Genomic DNA, 20,487 nt, shown 5'->3' on the forward strand with positions numbered 1-20,487 from the left:
TGAAGAGAGAGAGAAAGCTCTGGTTGAATGAAGGACGGAGTGAGAAGAAGTAAAATCATGGGAGGAGAAAAGCCCCGACTCCCTCTTATCTTTCCATGAACCAGTGAATCGTGTGGAGGAGAAGAAAGGCTCGGGTCCTGGAGTTCCACACAGTCCAGGATCAAAGGGAATCCCCATCCGATCCAAATGTCGTTTGAATGTTTTATGGCAGACAAGACATTGAGGTGAGGCTTGGATAAGATGTGGCTCAAGAGAGCTCTGATCAGCGGTGGCCTGTCATTTTCAGATCACATTGGGGAGCTTTTTTCCTGAGCACATAAACAATATATATACATAATTCAAAAATACTGAGCAAATATATATATATATATATATATATATATCTCTATCAAAGTGTTGTATGATTGGATTTTCAAAGTCTTTCCTGATACTGCCAGTAACTGAATTAATTAACGCCCGGCGTAGGCTGCACCAGCTATTCGCATTTCAACAGTAAAGACTCCAGCAAATACACAACATGTTGAATAATGGAGCACTAAAACACTGATAAATGATGCATACAGCATACGCCCACATACACATATTTAAACAGACACATCACCAGTGTAACTGACAAACCAATCTGCATGAAGGCTAATTATTTGTGTCACTGAAAGTACAATGTATCACTTTTTTTTCCAACCATCAGCCCATTTTCACATGCTCACACCTGCATTCCTGCAAAGTGCAGTTTGTGGATAAACCCATATGCAGCAATAGAAATACATTCAATCAAACATAAGTGCTGCAAATGCACAGATACTATACGCAACCTACATAGATTATTTCAGCTGTGACAAAGCCCTTCAAGGATGCAGCGAAGCCATTGTGTTTAAAGCCTTGTTTCCTCAGTGACGAGTGTACAGGACGAGCACATTTACAGTAATGCAGATGCCTTCACCAAGCACTCTCATGTGATGCATATGCACACACATGCATGCTCACAAACCCATTTAGAATTTAGCATGTTGTGCTTTCTCAGAGCTTTCATCTCATTTGTGCATAATAATGTACATGAAAGGGATTTTTGAAGCACTAACATTGTAAATACATCAACAAGAAAGTAACTGAGTGCAAAGAATAATATGAATAATACACACCTGAGAGAAACCACTGCTCATATAGCTGTATACAAGCCTTTGAAGTCAAGATTGGGGACACATTGTATACCTTTAGCTAAGCTCTAATGGATCAAGAAGACAAAAAAGCTCTCTGGGTCAGTAGTGAATTGCAGCCTGTAATGGGTTAACTTGTTCCAGTTAGATAAGGAAAAGGGAGGAGACTGGCACTCTGACGTCACTGCTGAAAGAGAAACTAAAAGGAGGAAAAGAGCCGCATGTTTTTACTTTCCTTTACAGATCTAAAAAAGATTTAGAACTACATACTCCAGGTAAAGTTGCAATTTGTAATGTTTGCAGTCTGGTCTTTAGTGTTAAACTAGTTTATTTCAGTAATTTCAAACAGAGCAGTAAAAAAAACAGTCAATACAGATCTATTAATGTCTAACTTTTAACTAATATTTCACCTTATATTTTCTAGACATGGCTTCTGCTACTACTAGTAGTCTAATTGCTGAGGACAATTTTCTTTGTTCCATCTGTCTGGATGTGTTCACTAAACCGGTGTCAATTCCCTGTGGGCACAACTTCTGTCTTGATTGCATCACAGACTACTGGGACACTAACGATACTGTAATGCAATGTCCACTGTGTAAAGAGAACTTCTACAGCAGGCCAATGCTTCGGGTTAACACTTTCATTGCTGGGATGGCTGCAAAGGTCAAGAAATTGATTGAAGAAAGATCTTGTGGTCCCCCTGCAAAAGCAGGAAACGGAAACGTGCTCTGTGATATGTGCACAGGGGCAAAGCTCACAGCCCTCAAGTCCTGCTTAGTGTGTTTCATGTCTTTCTGTGACACACATCTGGAGCCTCATCAGAGAATTCCAGCCATGAAAAAACACAAGCTAATCCAACCGGTTGAGAACCTAGAGAGCAGGATGTGCAAGGCACATGACGAGCCTTTTGAGCTGTTTTGCAAGGTGGACCAAATGTTTGCATGTGAGTCCTGTAAAAACACTGACCATAAAACCCATAAGATGGTGAGTCTGGAGGAGGAGGCACAAATGAGAAAGACCCAGCTGGGAATAGAGAAGAAAAGCATGGATCAGATGATCCAGGCACGTCAGCAGAAGATTCACGAGATCCAACACTCAATGGAGGCTAGCAGGAATAATGCAGCAAAGGCGCTGTCATACAACATGCATGTGATGACTTCTGTGGTGGACTACATTAAGAGAAGCCAAGCTGAGCTAACTGAGGTAATTGAGACGAAGCAGAAAAAAATTGAAACAGAAACAAAAGGCTTCATTAAAGAACTGGAGGGAGAAATTTTGCAAATAAAGCAAAAAAGCTTGCAGCTTAATCAGGTCTCACTTACCGACGATGCCTTGATGTTCCTTGAGAATGTCCTGTCAATTACCATCGCTTCGCCCCACGTTAAGGAATGGTCTGATTTGACTCTTACCAATGATGAGTTTACTGTGCAAGGAGCCTTGGCCATGCTGGAGACAACAGTGAGGAGTGAAGTACGGATGCTTTGTGATCCCGACTTGAAAGAAATGAAGCGACATGCTGTGGATGTGACTCTGGATCCTGACACAGCAAACCCTCTTCTCAATATTTCTTCGGATGGGAAACGAGTCACGCATGGAGACAGAAAGAGGAATCTCCCAAACAAACCAGAGAGGTTTGAACATGTCCTTAATGTTCTTGCAAAGGAGGGTTTCTCCTTGGGAAAATTCTACTATGAGGTCCAGGTTAAAGACAAAACAAACTGGGATTTAGGAGTTGCAAACCAGTCCATCAACAGGAAGGGGGATATAAGATTAAGCCCCAAGAATGGATACTGGACTATATGGCTGAGAAACGGAACTGAGTTAACAGCCAATGCCGGCCCTGCCGTTAATCTTAATGTGAGGGAGATGCCTCAAAAGGTTGGGGTGTTTGTTGATTATGAAGGGGGTCAAGTTTCCTTCTATGACGTGGACGCCAGGGCTTGCATCTTTTCCTTCACCGGATGTAATTTCACCGAGAAGCTCTTTCCGTTCTTCAGCCCCTGTGCTAATGACGGTGACAAAAATTCAGCCCCCTTGATCATCACTCCTGTCAAATAAACCAGCTGAGCTCATGTTCTGTTTTCTGGATTTGTGAAAGAAAAAGAGACAGGGCGAGGGACTTGGAGAGAGATCACACAATAGCAGAGTGCTGAAATGTTTTTATCTGTGGAAATCCAGTGTGTCATTTGGTTTCCCCCATCCATCAATGCCAGAACTGTGTGTCGCCTGTCACGCAGACAGCTGTAGATCTCAAACTGAACACACACACACACAGGGTTACAGAAAGAAATCTTTATGAGCTGGCCATTTATTTTGATACTTTAAAGCTACTCTTGCCTGCCAACAGACCAAAGATGGGTGACGTAGCATTTAAACATATTTTAAAGCACTTGTTTGTGCTTCTTGAAGTGCCACATGTCAGAACTGTTTATTTATGACACCTTTAGCAGGTTGAAATAACTATTACTGTCTTCACAAAATACTCTTTGACCTACTTTGGGTACAGAACAGCATGTCCCAAGGTGACCCTCACAACACACCCTGCAATAGAAAACAAATCAGCGTCCTGGTGTTAACAGCATACAGAAACTATTAAGTTAAAATAGTATGCGAATATGTCTGGTGAAGAGAGACTTAAGCAACTGTTCCAATTGAGCAGAGCCAATTAATAATTTGTTTGTCGATGGGTAACAATTAATTCTGTTTCTTCTTTTTTTTTTAGAGTTATGTGTATATTGTTTTTTTGGATACTGTTCTGCCAACAAGAATAGCATCAGATGTGTCAGCAAGTGATTATTTTAACCTTAACCATCATCTCTACCTAAACCAAACTATAGTGTTGCCAAATCATAAAACTGATTTAACAGTGATTTGTAATGATTTTGAAAGTCACAAACTATTGATGTCCTGCTGATAAAGGGCACTGACAAACAAAGTATTGTGTTGTTTGTATATGCAGGACTAGTTGTTGTTATTGTCATGATGCTGGTTGTCTGTTAAATGAGGTTGTATATTGGCAATATATTGATATATATTATAATCTCATCTGGACATACAGTGAAGTCGCTTTAGTAGAGCCAGTCAGATTTTCCAACTGAATTGTTGTATCATTAAGATGCCAGAGCCGAGGGATCACACACTGGGCAAATGAGTGTGTGGAGCTGTTGGAATACTGTATCTCCATAATGTCTGTTAATAACAATCAACCGTTTTCCTTTGATGATCATTCATTTTTAGCATTAAGTGAGGAAGATAAATAACCATCAAATCAAAGAGAACCATGCAATGTGAAAATTCAGATGAACAAAAAGAAGGAAAAAAAAACACCAAAACTGGAATGGTTTACTGGTTTCAAGTTTTTAAATACCAGGACCATTTATACACATGATGTACTGTAGAAATAAATGAATAATCTGTAATAATACTAAAACGATTAGTCAATTAATTGATTAGAAAATGAATCGACAAAATTCTCCAATGTGAAGATTTGCTGCTGTTTTATCTTCACTGTAAATTAAATGTATTTGACTTTTAAACTGTTGGTTGGAAACAAATTGTTTTTGAGGACGTCACTTTGAGGCATGAGAGACTTGGATGGCCATTCTCTGTTTTCTGACATTTCACTGATCTTTTAAATGATTAGTTGTAAAAAAAAAAAAAAAATTATTGATAATTGTCTGTATACTGTACATGTGTGTGTTGGATATACTGAAAGTATCTGATGTTCACTTTGTGATGTTAGACTGATATGCAATGATGGGGAAAAAATAATAAAAATGATTTACTGATTTGCAAACAGTACTCTCCTTGATTTATCTTATCTGGACCACACACTTGATAAACACAACAATCCAAGAAATCCTGCCAGCAGATAAAGAAACCAAATGCTGAATTACTTCAATATGCAATCAGAGTGCATCTGTCCCATTAAACACAAATTAGAGACTCTCTTGACAGCCTGAGATTCCCACAACATACATTTAGCAATTGTGTAGCCACCACTCGCAAAACAATCCATTACGTTTCTCTCCCAGTGTGGTTTGAAAAATGATGGTAATTCTGCCTTTCACAAACAGGGGAATGAACTTTTAATGATTTGACACAGATAATTGCATGCCATGTTCAAGTGAAAACAGGTTATCTGCAAAATGGGAATAGAAACGTGGTGGTGTTGGCGGTGGTGCAGGTGTTGCATAAATAGACAGCTTGTGTTAATGTTATGCAAACACAGCTTTGTTTTACTGCTAATGGTCACAGGGTATTTAGATATTTCAGGGAAATAAAATAGCTATACTGATATGTCAAAATGTTTCAAAAAATGGGTGTAGCTGGTGAAGGTGAAACTACTATTATTTACTCTGTTTGGGGCTTTAATCTAGAACAATGCATCAGGTTTTATAAACCTGTTTTCTGTAAGAAACCTGAATCTGCAAAGTAACCAGTATGTGGAATAAATGCAGTGGAGTAAAAGTATGAGACTTTTCTGTTTGACGCTGCCTTTTATTAAATGAAATCATTATTTATTTATTAAACTGCACTGTAACTTATTCTTATTCTATCTTAGCTCACCATATTCTGTTTTAGCTTGCTTTTATTTTCTATTCTATTTAAAGAATGTTTTAATTGATTTGAATTGCTTTTTAATTTTTTATGTAAAGCACTTTGAATTACCTTGTAGCTGAAATGTGCGATAATAAAGTTGCCTTGCCTTGTCTTAAATATAGTAGCTCTATTGCATTTCAAATGTGCTCCAGTTTAATACGGTCATGGAATCAGGCTCATTATAAAAGGGCCTTGTCAAGAAATTCACCAGTCTAAGGTTTCTGTCAAGCAACATTTTCAAATTAAAAGCACAGTCCTGGAGTGTGCACTGTACTGCTTCGAGTGCAATAAGACATCTGTTGTGAAGCTAACCAAGAGCACATCAGATGTAAGTGCTATTGATCCACTCAATGAGTGAAGCCATACTCCTCCAACACGCCAGCAGTTTTTTAACTGCCCATTCTGCTCACTTGCTTTTGTTTAATCACAACAGATCTGCAAAGAAAGGACCATCATGGACAGCTGTGAAATAGCAGCAGACAAAGAGACGCTGGTGAGGAGATGTGGAAGAGTGAATAATGTAAAGAGTTTAACTTCTGTGAAAATGAACCCCAAAGAGCTGACAACTGAAAGGATGCTAATGTGTTTGAGTCACCAACCCATCGACGCAAAGCTTTCTATAAAGCATGCACTGTACCTACATAAGTCACTTTCCAGCTATTTAATATTAATAATTCAAAAATATTTTCTCACTCTTATACTCTAAAATATAATAACATTTGGTGGTGTGTGGTTGGGATTAATGTACACCTATTAAATATATCTTCATTCAGCTGCTGTAGATATGATTTCATTACAGTGCATGTCATGCAAGTTCATGCAGTCTGTTAAAACCTACAGTATTAGGTTAGATTGATTTCAACCTTGACGTTAAGCCCTGACATATGCAGAAGGGATAACTTGATACTAGCGTGGCTCTAGGAATATAAATGTCAGTCGGTCAGTCCACCACTTGGTAGTTTGGTGCAGATATATACATGGTTCCCAGTGGGTAAATCCTAATGACTTTGGTGATCGTCTGACATTTCCTTTAGAGCTACCATGAGGTTATTCATTTGTGGTTTTAACAAAATGTTTTGACTACTATTGAATGGATATTTAAGTCAGGATGAATTGTATAACTACTTTAGCTCAAATGACTCCTGGTGTGGAGAATACGGGGACTTGTCAGTCTAGAGAAGGTATGATAAACTACATGTCTGTTTTAGTTTTTCCTAACAGGATGTTTGGATATTTGTCTCACTGTGTTAGATCATAAATACAGTCTCTGAGTACATTGGTCTGCGTAATTACACCGGCTTAATGAATGACAGTTTGTGAAAAATACAAGTACATCATGTGTGTGTGTGTGTGTGTGTGTGTGTGTGTGTGTGTGTGTGTGTGTGTGTGTGTGTGTGCGTGTGTGCGTGTGTGCGTGCGTGCGTGCGTGCGTGCGTGCGTGTGTCCAAAGGACCACATGCCTTTGTCCTACAGTATGTGTATCTAATGAAGTGCCAAATGTAATGAGATAAATCTATCCATTAGGGTCCCTTAACGAGACTAAATCCACATGGCTGCTAATGAGTCGGTGCTCCATCAGTCGTCCTCAGAGGGCTGGAGGACCTGACTGAAGCTGAAGACGACCTGGAGCCAGACAGATTTACACCCTCTAAGCAAGTAAATCCACAGCACCAGCTGTTGCAGACCTCCATCATTTAGCTACCAGTCCTTCAGGGAGTGACTTTAAGTAAGCAAGCGGCTACAACTGATAGACAGTGGAGTCATAGCCGACACAGGGAAACACTAATCATCTGTAATCATTGATCTGCCATTTCTGGGCCATAGTCATTAGCCTGATGGAACAATGCTCTGTAGAATTCAGTTGTTACCGGGCTATTATTAGCTTTCCAGCTACTGCTGTGTTCTCTACACAGGTTCTACATGCTGTGCAACAACATGTGGCTAATGTAACAGTATAGGGCTGAAACGATTACTCAAGAAACTGGAGTTATTCAAATAATACAAATCCTCTATTAAAATTTTTTGCTTCAAAGCTTTGTTTTATCTGAGGAAGTATTATATAGCAAACAAGGCTGATGCTAATGCTGTGTATTGACCTTACTAGTTAAAAATGGAGCATAGGGAAAAGGAAAAAGAGAGAAAAGCAGAATCAGGCAGTGAAAACACTAGAAACCACTGAACTTTTGGGAACATTTCAATTTGAAAGCTGCAGTAGTGACCTGGTAGCAGCATGACAGCACTTGCAAAGGTCTAGTGCAGACCACGGGTATAGGGATACTGCATGTTAAAAAGAGACAAGCCCTGATACATTGCCTACAAGGATCGGCACCCACCAGTGCCACACCAGTTTTAGAGAAACCTCCCAGTGTAAGTGGTATCTGTAAGCGCAATAAGGGAATCATGCTGTGTAAAAAAGGAAGAACTGCAACTGGCATGTGAATACATAAATAATAAATAATAATAAAAATTTAACAGCACTTCAGCCACATTCTTGTAGGTTAGTGTTTTATTATGGTGTTTTAATTACATTCAGTACTGTGCAATTATAAATAATACCAACTGAGATCTGGCCTACTTGATTTTTGTCATATTTATTCTTGCTTTAAAAAAAAGACAAGAGTCTACAGCTCTGTGAGGCTGTTCTTAGGCACAGCTGTGCTTTTATGGAATTATTTTTGTGTCTTTAATACCAAGCAAAACTTCTCAAGTATCAAACAAAAATCACAAACTCAAGCAAAAAAATTGTCACCTCAAAGGTAAAACTTAAAACTTGCAAACAAAACATTTGTGTAGTTGTAAACTATTGGTCTTATATTTGTTTGATATTATGTCCTTTTGTTTACCGTTCCCTCTGCTTCTTTCTCAATGATCAGTCTTTTGATCTCTCCATCACGTTTGCAGTTTCGCTCCCAGCTTTCTCGTTTGCGCTTCCCAAGTCTTTGTTTGCGATTCTGACACAAAGCTGTCGCGTGGGCGGGTCTTACAGGGGTGCGTCCCCATTGGCTAATGCGTATTTGGAGTATTTTTGAGTGACAGCTCTGTGCCTGCCGGCCCCCTGACGTTTCAGTGCAGTTAACTTAAGAGATTTTGGAGGACACACAAACCACTCCACAGCGGATTCCTACAAGATTAATAAAATGTAAGTATTGATCATATATATCGTCTGTGATGTACTTTGCAAGCATGGTTACTAGACGTTTGTTGTTTCGTTGTGTTAAGTTACTAATTAGCTAGTAAAGCTGTTAACTTAGCATTTAACGTTAGCTAACTGCTAACGTATTAATTATCGTCTTCTCTCTGTAGAATAATGAAACATTGTGGGACGTGCAGGACCCCGAGCAGAGCAGAGCTACGATGCTGTCCCAGGTAACGTTAGCTAGGTCAGTAACGTAGCTATATCTGATAATACCATAGACTGTATGGATAATACACAATGCTAGGGTATTGGTTAAGTAGTACAATGTAGAAGCTGTGCATATAATGTATTCCTATCTAGAGGTTGACACATACAGTACATATGCAGTGTTAGCTGTGCCTAACTGGTTCATCTTTATAGATATGTGCATTATTATAGCATAGCATAAAAAGAAACTCAGTAATGATAGCTACATTTACACCAAGAGGATGACATTACAAGACAACAAGAATGTTCATCTGTACTTTCCTAGTTATGACAAAACTGGCTATCCTAACTCTAATTACATGTATTCTGTTGCATTTGCAAGCAGGTCAGTATAAGGAAAGTGTTCATATTGTTTTTAAAGCCTGTTGCTAATGGCTATTTAAAAGCAAGTTATTTTAATTGTAAATCACCCAATCTTAGAAGCCGCAGTTATCAATAAGAACTTTGTTACCATTTGATTTGTGTAAGGAACTTTGTTATACTTTTCTATCGCAGCTCACATCAGGCAGCAGTCAGACCAACCAGGAGGACGTGGTAGCAGCAGAGGGAGAGGAGCCTTCAGTCTCTCTGTGGAGGAAACACTATGTGTGCTAAGGCTTCTAACAGCCAGGGTATAGACCAATAGAGTATGTATTGATCATATTTTACTGAGATACTCAATTAACACTTACAATAACCTTTTTCTTAAATTTATTTTCATTTGTGTACTTGTAGTTTCTAAGTCCATTGTATATCAATATATACAGTATACTGTCCTGTAATTTAATGTTTACATTGTTTTACTGTAATTATATTTTAAAATGCACATAATATATTAAAACACTTTTTTACATTCACCCTTGTCAGTTTGGTTCATTATATAATACAGGACATAAGTCTGAGACTATTATAATGCTTTATTTTTATTTGGCTGGGGCCCCGGTGGTAGAAGAAGCTGGAACTCAGTGTCAGTCATTATTTGCAGTACATCACAGGTCAGGATCAGTTTTTCATCACCAACAATACACAAACATACTGAGTAATAGGGTTATGAATATATTTCACATATTCAGTTTCACCTAAAGCAAGCTGTATTTCTGTGCTGACTTGTGTCTGCAACAACACTTCTGAGGGTGGTGCAGGAATATCACACACAACTCCTGGATGCCTGGGATCATCTGGTCTCCTGAGCTCACTGATGGCCGAAGGCTCCAGTCTGGACGACAGCCTCTTTGAAGGGCTGGGATGTGGCTGTAGTCCTTCACTTCCTTGACTTATTGTAAAGCTTGAAGTACCTTATTAGATGAAAAAAAATGTTTGAATTTAGCTCAATAATAAATCATTTTAATTTTGCACTCTAGGAACATTTTTCTAGCTTTCATAATCACTACTGGAACACTTTATTTCTGGAATATTATTGATCACACTTTCTAGATTCCTACCTCCGTGTTGACTACATGTGTAAAGTAAAATATGGCTTCATGTTGAATTTACTCAAATGATCCATCTGCTTTTCCCTTGGGTAATCTGCCAAGGTGGTCCAGGGCAGCCAGCAGGACCCGAGCTTCATCAGCCATGCACATCACTAAAAAACAATAATGATCACTTAGCAAAGTGTGTTAGTTAAAAGTACATTGTTTGGATAATAGTAACAATATGCATTCATTCTAAATATTGTTTAAATTTACATTGTTAAAATATACAAAAAATATGTCAGTTATCTGCCATCTTGCAGCAGTGCAATACATTATATGCACAGCTTCTACATTGTACTACTTAACCAATACCCTAGCATTGTGTATTATCCATACAGTCTATGGTATTATCAGATATAGCTACGTTACTGACCTAGCTAACGTTACCTGGGACAGCATCGTAGCTCTGCTCTGCTCGGGGTCCTGCACGTCCCACAATGTTTCATTATTCTACAGAGAGAAGACGATAATTAATACGTTAGCAGTTAGCTAACGTTAAATGCTAAGTTAACAGCTTTACTAGCTAATTAGTAACTTAACACAACGAAACAACAAACGTCTAGTAACCATGCTTGCAAAGTACATCACAGACGATATATATGATCAATACTTACATTTTATTAATCTTGTAGGAATCCGCTGTGGAGTGGTTTGTGTGTCCTCCAAAATCTCTTAAGTTAACTGCACTGAAACGTCAGGGGGCCGGCAGGCACAGAGCTGTCACTCAAAAATACTCCAAATACGCATTAGCCAATGGGGACGCACCCCTGTAAGACCCGCCCACGCGACAGCTTTGTGTCAGAATCGCAAACAAAGACTTGGGAAGCGCAAACGAGAAAGCTGGGAGCGAAACTGCAAACGTGATGGAGAGATCTGGAAAAGTCTGAAAAGACTGATCATTGAGAAAGAAGCAGAGGGAACGGTAAACAAAAGGACATAATATCAAACAAATATAAGACCAATAGTTTACGACTACACAAATGTTTTGTTTGCAAGTTTTAAGTTTTACCTTTGAGGTGACAATTTTTTTGCTTGAGTTTGTGATTTTTGTTTGATACTTGAGAAGTTTTGCTTGGTATTAAAGACACAAAAATAATTCCATATGCTTTGGGCTGAATCCTAAATTGAGCACGCTAACTAGTGATGCGAAGAGCGGTTCTTTTAAGTAACACTGTTCATGTCGTTGACCCGCCTCTAGCGAACTGACTCATGAACGACTAGTGATGGTCAAATGAAGCTTCGCGAACCACTGTCTTTATTTTCTGAGCTCACTAGATAGCACTCTCTGTTCAACAAAGGGTTGAAAACACACTGAATTGCCATTCCTTTAACCTTTTTCTTTGAACAGAGAGTGCTATCTAGTGAGCTCAGAAAATAAAGACAGTGGTTCATGAAGCTTCATTTGACCATCACTATGAACGACTCTTTTGGTTGACCTACATGGACACATTTGCATTTTTGACCTGATGGTGGTACTAAATGAAAAATTAAGGTGGTCACTATTTTGATACATTGTCTGAGAACCATGAATGTCTATAAAAATTCATGAAAATCCATACAACAGTTTTTGAGTAACTTCAGTCCGGAGTGGTGAACCAAATGACCAACTGATTTATAGACCAGCATTGCCATCTCTATAGACATGCCACTACGAGCATAGCTAAACATACAAATAACTGTTATTATTATTTGGCAGAATGGCAGAAATTAGCTATAATTGCAGCCTTATAACATCCATCTATTATTATGTAACCACGTATCCTTTACAGGGTTGCATGGGTTTGGAGCCGGTTGAGCTGACATTGGTCAAGAGTCACCAGTCAATCACAGGGCTGACACAAAGAGACCAACAGAGAGACATTCACACCTGGCAATTTAGAGTCAAGACTTTCCCTAACCTGCATGTCTTTGGACAGTGCTTACCACTGCACTACCAGCCTTTTAATTGCAATCAAAATAGTATGTAGATTTTGCCATTAAATTGAATGTTAGATGTCTCAGAAATATTCAATTGTAAATCTAAGTCATCCAGTTACTTTGCACCCAACGCGTAAACAGGCTTGAAGAGTACAGGATGATCACATAATGTATGAAATTCCAACATAAAACTAATGCACTACTCGGTATTTGCAGTAGGATGGTTGTTTTTTTGGTTATCACCCTTATTTTCCATTTTTTGACACAAGTCATTTTTGTTCATATTGCACAATCCATTATAGGTCGACTAAATGTGCTTTACATTAAATGGGCATAAAATCCATTTCTTTGACAATGTTGGAACTTTTTGTCCTTTAAGGTTTCCTGTTGTTTTTCCTAAAAGCTGTGAGTAAATCCAGAGGAACTGCAGCAAGAGGTGTCATCATGATAGTAGCGCATGTATCCTGCTTTAATGTCACCTTTATTATATTAGTGTTCATAACTTGACTAACTGACAGACAAATAATGGATGAGTTATTTTGTTCTCTATCTCCATGATGGAAGGAAAAAAACTGGGTGGCTTTTCCAGTGACAGATCAGATTTGTGCTCCACAAGGGCTTTGATCTTAAGGCTTTCTGACAGGCTTTAATCTAAGCAGACCACTCTCTCACACGCACGCACGCACACACACACACATGCATGCACGCATGCACGCACAGGTCACTTTTATAAATGCGCCTGCTGCACCTTTTCTTTAGTCATTTTCACTGGATTTCTTGCGGCAGGTGTACATCTACTCAAAATTAATGTTTCTGCAGGGACGGAATGTTGGAAGGAGAGAATACTTTAAAAAACAAAGCGAAAGTTATAAAAACTGAGGCTGAAGCCCAGTTCACTCATCTTAGGGCACCCTTGGTTGTATCATCAGAGTATGACAAAAAGCAAATAGCAGCACCTGGATGGAAGGATGCAGCCTTTAATCTGAGAAACAAGTAACTGAAGTCCCACACAAATAAGGCAAAGACAAAGAGAAGCTGCAGACCTGCCAGGCAAGACCATATTTCTACACCCAATGTAATTTTAAAGGTCTTTTAAATGCTTTTCCGTGTTTTCTGTCATATCTACAATGATATAATGTTGGATTGTCATGTTAAACATGGCCAAATAATGAAGGGAAATGTATTTTAGACAAATCCCTGTGAGCTAGGGTGACCAGACGTCCCCGGTTTCCGGGGACTGTCCCCGGTTTCGGTGACCTGTCCCCGGCTGGAGCCATCCCCGGAAATGTCCCCGGTTTTCACTGTGACTGACAGACCCGAAATTGGAATAAAAGAAAGAAAACATTGACCAAAACGCGCACCCTACACGTGCATGTGCCCATATTTTACGATGCTAAAATTGCTGTTTATTTACATGGAGTCTGGTGAGTTTAGCGAACGCAATTTCGCGGACTTTTCATGTTTAGAAAAAGGATCTTACTCTTTAGCAGAAAGGTCGACGTCCTTAGAAATCCTTTCCATAATGTTGTCGGACACTTAAAATATTAATTTGAGCCTGTCAGTGGCAAAACGAGCACGTTTATGAATGTAAATACAAGCTGGACAATTGTCCTATTAACTTACATTGTAGCTTGTTTCGCCGTTGCCGACTGCAGTGATCTCGTTTAATACTGGACCAATGTCAAAGGAAAATATTTCCTCAATAGTTTTAATTGCATGCGATACTCAATGAGCTGTTGCAGAAACAAGCCCAGCGTGAAGCAATAAAGCAAAAGCTGTCAGATAAATGTAGTGCAGTAAACATTACAACATTTCCCTCTGAGGTGTAGTGGAGTACAAGTATGAAGTAGCAGCAGGGGCGATTCTAGGATCAGACCTTTAGGGGGGCTCAGCCCCTAATGAGAATGTGACATGGATATAGTGCATGCAAAAGTGTTAATCTGCGCCATGAAATTACCAACTTCTTCACAACCGCACACCTGCTCTCTCTCTGACAGATAGAGACTCAGCCAAAGGCGTGAGTCTGGCACAACCACCTCAACCAGAATCTAAGCTTTCCAATGATATTAGCGCCAGTTGCTGTGACAAATGGTTTGCGAGAAAATGAACATTGAACTTACAAGAAATGTTATCATATTTGCATTCTGCATAAGTCTCTGCACACCCATTACTCTCTGTGAAATATCTCACAAACTCTTCACTCAACACATGCATCGGTAGTACAACAAGCGGTTCCCGGGTAAATTTGTACATGGTCTCCAACTTTGGGCCAAAATTATAATTTATTCTCATGTAAACTATTTATGTCAGCACAGACATTTTTGTAAATTGCTTAGCCAGTGTATCCCACCATAATGGTTATTATATTGCCAGATTCCAGACAATCCCACTTACTTGTATATATCCCACTTACAAATATGAATATATATTTCTACTGGTATGCTTCCTAGTGACATTAATGCAAAAATATGAAGAAAAAACTATTCCACCTGTGTGTGCATGGTTCAAATTCTGAAGTGAAAATAGTTCAGGCTACAGCACAAATATTACCATCCATAGATAAGAATAATCAACCTCTGAATTTCTTTTCAAAGTGCACCAGATTGGTGCATTTAAACGTTAAAATATACAAAATGTTCTTACAGGGGAGCATGCCCATGGACCCCCCTAGGGGGCCCTGGGGCAGTGTCCCCGTTTTAAGTTTACAAAGATAAAAACATTACCTGTTTGGGAGTATTTACGCTTCTGAGCTGAAAATATCCCCGGATTTTGTCTCAGAAATCTGGTCACCTTAATGTGAGCTAAAACGTTTAGATTTCCAACTATTCTAAACACTCCGGTTTCATCTTTTTTTTTTTACTCTCTGCTAAGTGTTACGCAACTCTAAGTCTATGATTGGTCATCTGCTCCAAGTAGGCAGGATTGGAGTGTTTTTTTTCAAGCCACTGCGGTGTTAACATTGTCCCATGTAACTACATGCTAACGGCAGTAAACAATGTCACCTTGGCTGCCAGTGTCATTAAATTCTCCCCAATTCCAGGTCACATTACTCCTGAAACATTTTCTGTTAGTAGTATGTGGTTTAAAAGCCTTTAGTTGTGATTTTTGACTGTAGAACTTGCTGCTATATTCTATTAGTGTCAACTGCTAACTAAAGTAGCTACATAGCTAACGGCAGTAAACAATGTCATCTTGGCTGCCAATGTTGTTAAATTCTCCCCAATTCTGGGTCGCATTACTGCTGAAACATGTCAGATTGGGTAGTGTGTGGTTCAGAAGCCTTTATCTGTGATTTTTGACGGTAGTGCTACTTCGTTCCACTACAACCTAACGTTAGCATACTGCTAACTATTAGCTACATGCTAACGCGACATAGCTGTAATCTCGGCCAATGCTGGTCATTTCTCCCCAAATTCAGGTCACTTTATGGCTGGTACATGTCCGGTTGTGTAATATTTGGTTTAGAAGCCTTTATTGGTTATTTGATTTATTATTTATTATTTTTCACGGTACAAATTCCTGCTATATACTCCATTGCAGTAGCTCCAGCTTCAACTAGTGAAACACGAGGCGGAAGCTCCGGAGATTCCAGGAAGCGCGCTGGCCAATCAGAGCAGACTGGGCTTTTCCGGGAGGAGGGATTAAAGAGACAGGCGCTCGTACAGAGCGTCTCATACAGAGGGTGAATACAGGTTAGGGCTGAACGATTAATTGCATTTGCGATAATATCGCGATATGTTAAAACGCGATTTCCTAATCGCAAAGGCTGCGATTTGGTCACATGACTCGCGAGAGCAAATCAGTCTGCACTCCGCAGAGAAAGCATCAACTAGCACGCTAACGCTACACTGTACCGTGAGCTGATTTCTGTCATTCAAACAACTCTGAGTTGTAGTTTAAAACTTTTACAGCCATTTTAATAAAATGAAGGGTTTTATTCTGGTTCAAGTCCATACGTGCAGTTAATGGATACAGGAACGCAGAACTGAAGGCTCGGTTGGCAACTAGCTCTGATTAGCTGTTAGCTCCGGTTAGCGGTTAGCTCCGTTATAAAGATATGGAGTGGAGGAGCTGCCACTGAGAGGGGTAACAACCAGACTCTGATAAATGACGTTCGGGGAGCTTTCACAGCAGCGTGGCCGCGGTGTTTCAAAGGTTTTATTAGTACAGTTAATCCCACGGCAAGAACACCAGCAACTAGCTAACGTAACGATAGCCTCTCTGAGCAAGTGCACACGGCAGCACGTAACTTCACGAGGGGGAGGGGCTGGAGGCAACTCCTCTCTGTGCACTGTAAAAAATTACACTGTTGTGTGTGTGTGTGTGTGTGTGTGTGTGTGTGTGTGTATACTATATTTTTACTTTTTTAACTGTCTAGTGTGTAATTGTGTGTTGTTCATACTATAAAATGATTTATTGTTTGTCTTTGTTGAATAATACAGAAGACAAAAAAAAAAAATTCGAATCGCAATCGCAATATTTGGGAAAAAAAATCGCAATTAGATTATTTTCAAAAATCGTTCAGCCCTAATACAGGTGCAGCAGCCATGGGCAGTATGAGAAAAACAAAGTGTTTTTTTAACATTAAAGCATGTAAACATGTTCTAGTACAAACACAAAATGCAAGTATAATCCTGAAAATGCTATATATCCTATGTTTCCTAAGTGGAGGTTTACAGTGGAGCACACAAACTACTTAAAAAAAAACTACTTTATCGAAGAGTGGAGGAAAATGTAATCATGTAATCAACTGTGGAGGAACATGTAACTGTCTTGTTTTGCTTTGTGCTTTGTTGTACTATAATATACAATTCTAAGATGCAGGTGGGTGCATGGTACACTCTGGACAGCAATATATTGTAGATATTGTATTCAGTAGCTCTTTACTATGATTATGGAGAAACAAGATATGTATTTTAATTGAAAAGCAATCTCAGCTGCCTAAAATAGCAAACCTTTGTTTTTCAGAGATTTAAAGGGATGGCACTCGCAAGGTCAACACTGTTGTTGACTGGGGAGAAACATTATTTACCTTACATTATTGGTAACACTAGCCAGTCGTGAGACTGAAAGAAAGACGGGTCTTGTGCAGATTCTCCCCTGGTGACGACTACCTTATCTCTACCTCTGGGAATTAAATCTATAACAGCACAAGGCACACACAGATCTTTGAGGGAATTGCTGGCGACTGTCTTTGGCAAGAGAAAAATTAGCCATTTAGCCTGCTTGTGCGAGGTTCCATAGGCCACGTTTAACTATGAGCACCACAAGTGAGTTAGCGGTTCACTGCAAGTACTGATATTAGTTTATTTGGAGGCCCTGTGTATCTCTGCCAGATTGTAAATCCAGACCAATTAGTGTCACCCCGACAGATGAAAACATGGAGCAACACCTCTCTCTCTTAAGGGCCCTTTTCTTTCTACTCCTTAAAATGCTTCTTTAATTAGATAGCACACTGGCCCCGATTAAAATTAGGCTCATTGGGTTAGCATTTGCACATAGCACACACACACAGGCAGGAACATCGCCACAGTATTTCGTATATAACAGCTCAGTGTGTGTGAGAGGCAGGCGGATGTGAAATCTCTGTCGTGCAGCTTCCTGTTTTTAGCCGTGTGACCTCCAAAAAGGCCAAACAAGCAGAGCTGCGGGCTACAGCAAGCTAATCAAAAACTGCAAAGACCAAACAAGGCTCAAAATAACAGGATTATAGTTCATCTCTCACCAGCAGTTATTTGATGCTAGTAGCATTTAAATTACATTCCATCAGGAAGCATCCAACCAGACAAAGTGAGCCACTGTAATTCCAGGTATGGCCTGTGTAGCACAATTTAAAAGCTACAGATGACGGTTTGTTTATTTGTTCTTTAGTGTCACAATGTTACTGTAGTGAGGTAATATTCTCAGTACCTGGAGGCAGACTGGTTCTTTTCCTCTTCTTGCCATTTTCAGTAGTGTTTTCCAGGGAAGGACACTCCGTTACCAATGGCCCATTAGAGCTACTGAAGTGGATAGGGTCGTTGCTGGCCGTGGGGTCAAAGGGCAGAGCGCTGAGCCCTAAAAGATAACAACAAGAACCACGTTAGATGAGACGAAACAGCCATGTGTAATCAGCTGTGGTCACACACACAGCAAAATGTATCTTAAAGAAGTGTTAAAGGGGTATATAGTTCACATTCCCATAGTACGAAATAACCATTATTTTACCATATCTGCAGGGATTTTACAGAGCTGTCTGATCAATATTGTTGTTGTTGTTATTGTTTATTTTTCTCGAAAAAGGCTGTGTAACCTTGCAAACTAGATTGACTGCAACGGAGTGGTTGCTTTGTTACAAGACATCATTAACTGGAAACTGGAAAATGTCTTTCTTTTGAGAAAAATCATTTTGAAGACTCTTCTGAGCCAAAAGACTTTCAGTATTGTTAATTTTTGCAATGGTCTGGTATGCTGGATGTCTATGTACAGTAACACACATAACAAAACATTTTTTCTTTTTCATGATGACTTTTGATCCCTATATTTTTTTATTTTAAAATTTAAAACAAAGACAGATAACGTCTGAAATAATGTGAATATATCTCATTGAAAGTCTAAGTCATTAGACAAAGTTGACATTTCCCTACAATGTCCAAAAAGGTTTCTTAAAAACATTACGGACAGCCAGTAGATGAGATATAATGAGCAACAAAGCAGACTGTCCACACACACACACACACACACACACAAACATGCACAATCTGACTCATGAAAATATAAAAGAGCCTGGGCTTTAATGTAAATCAACCAAATCTGCCTAATGGTTCTGAGCCGTATTCAGTTATATAAATACTTTAATTTTCACCTGCTCATTTTCTCATTATTCTGTTCCTTTAACAGACTCAATAGTCTGACACAAAATAGAGCAATAATTAAAGTTACATTCTTGGGAAAAAGTCACAACAATAATGATGTTATGTCCAAACCCTGAGAAATGACAATCAAATACAGTCTAAATCAGCTATTGTTTGCTTGTTTTTAACAATAATTCTGAGGGCTTGGAAGACACCAGTCCCATACTGAAATACATATCAACTCCTAATTTACACCTGTTTCTGCATGTCTGTTTTTCAACTGAATAGAAAAGATCTATATGATGATGAGTGAATCTTCTCTCAGGTCAGCTTTATTGAACACTTACAGGGGGGATGAGACACAATTTCAGTTATCAAACTCGGATATTGTCCTGTTTATTTTAAACAAAGGCACATTTAGAGATTTAACTGGTATCCAGTACCAAGTGTCATCTTCGCAATGGGAAACAAAAGAGCAATCTGGACACAAAATCCAAGAGTTTATTTACTCATTTATTTTGAACTGTGATGCGCTACATTTATACTTATCATGCAAATGTGGCAACATTTTCCTTGAAATCCAGATAATAATTCATCCTTAACTAATATTGCGTGCATTTACACCTGTATTTGTCCAGTCGTGAAGAAAAATGCATACTGATGTCAAGTAAATCAGGGTGTTTGGTGTTTTAAGCCCCCAACGTCGTCTTCCAGGCAGCGCTGCCTGGAAGGCATTAGGATTAGGCAATGGTTAGGGTTAAGGTTAGGGTTAGGTGCCTTGAAGTCGACGGTCGCAGCGCTGCCTTGAAGTCAACGTTGGGGGCTTAAAACACCATCAAGCGTAAATCAGGCTCACACACCACATGCACCATGTTCAAACTTAGATTTAGGTTGTTCTAAAGGCATCTTCTTTTTCTTTGTAGATTATATGTTTACTTGTGCTCTGCTCAGTACTCACCATTCCTTTTTCTTCTGTGTAACTACTGCACATCAGGATGCACAGAAAGGTGCCAGCAGATGCTGACATGAGATTGGCTTCATGCATTTATAGATGCAACTGTAGCCTAAAAAATGCGTGACATCGCTTAGAGCACCTTTAAGTATCATATTAGACAAGACCAGGC

At 39.2% G+C, this 20,487-nt stretch overlaps 2 protein-coding genes across 7 annotated transcripts in view; one reads left to right on the plus strand and one right to left on the minus strand.

The window, feature by feature from the left end:
• Nucleotides 1–20,487, minus strand: part of LOC116052522 (ecto-NOX disulfide-thiol exchanger 2-like) — a 189,264-nt gene that overhangs the window by 117,679 nt on the left and 51,098 nt on the right. For all 5 annotated transcript variants that reach the window (XM_036001397.1, XM_031303288.2, XM_036001396.1 and 2 more), the window contains one exon: nucleotides 18,441–18,587. In XM_036001397.1, coding sequence (XP_035857290.1) covers nucleotides 18,441–18,587 — 147 coding nt within the window. The remainder of the gene's footprint in view (nucleotides 1–18,440; nucleotides 18,588–20,487) is intronic.
• Nucleotides 1,305–19,267, plus strand: LOC116052523 (zinc-binding protein A33-like). Of its 2 annotated transcripts, XR_004897399.1 has the most exons (3): nucleotides 1,305–1,429; nucleotides 1,579–3,428; nucleotides 19,233–19,267. XR_004897399.1 is itself a non-coding variant. In XM_031303289.2 (2 exons), the coding sequence occupies exon 2, from the start codon at nucleotides 1,581–1,583 to the stop codon at nucleotides 3,210–3,212; it is 1,632 nt and encodes a 543-aa protein (XP_031159149.1). In that variant the 5' UTR covers nucleotides 1,305–1,429; nucleotides 1,579–1,580; the 3' UTR covers nucleotides 3,213–4,830. The 2 variants fall into 2 exon arrangements, 1 of the variants encoding a protein (XP_031159149.1); XM_031303289.2 differs by lacking the exon at nucleotides 19,233–19,267 and having other exon boundaries at nucleotides 1,579–4,830.

This window comes from Sander lucioperca, chromosome 1 (genome assembly GCF_008315115.2).
Source record: "Sander lucioperca isolate FBNREF2018 chromosome 1, SLUC_FBN_1.2, whole genome shotgun sequence".
NCBI classification, from domain to species: domain Eukaryota; kingdom Metazoa; phylum Chordata; class Actinopteri; order Perciformes; family Percidae; genus Sander; species Sander lucioperca.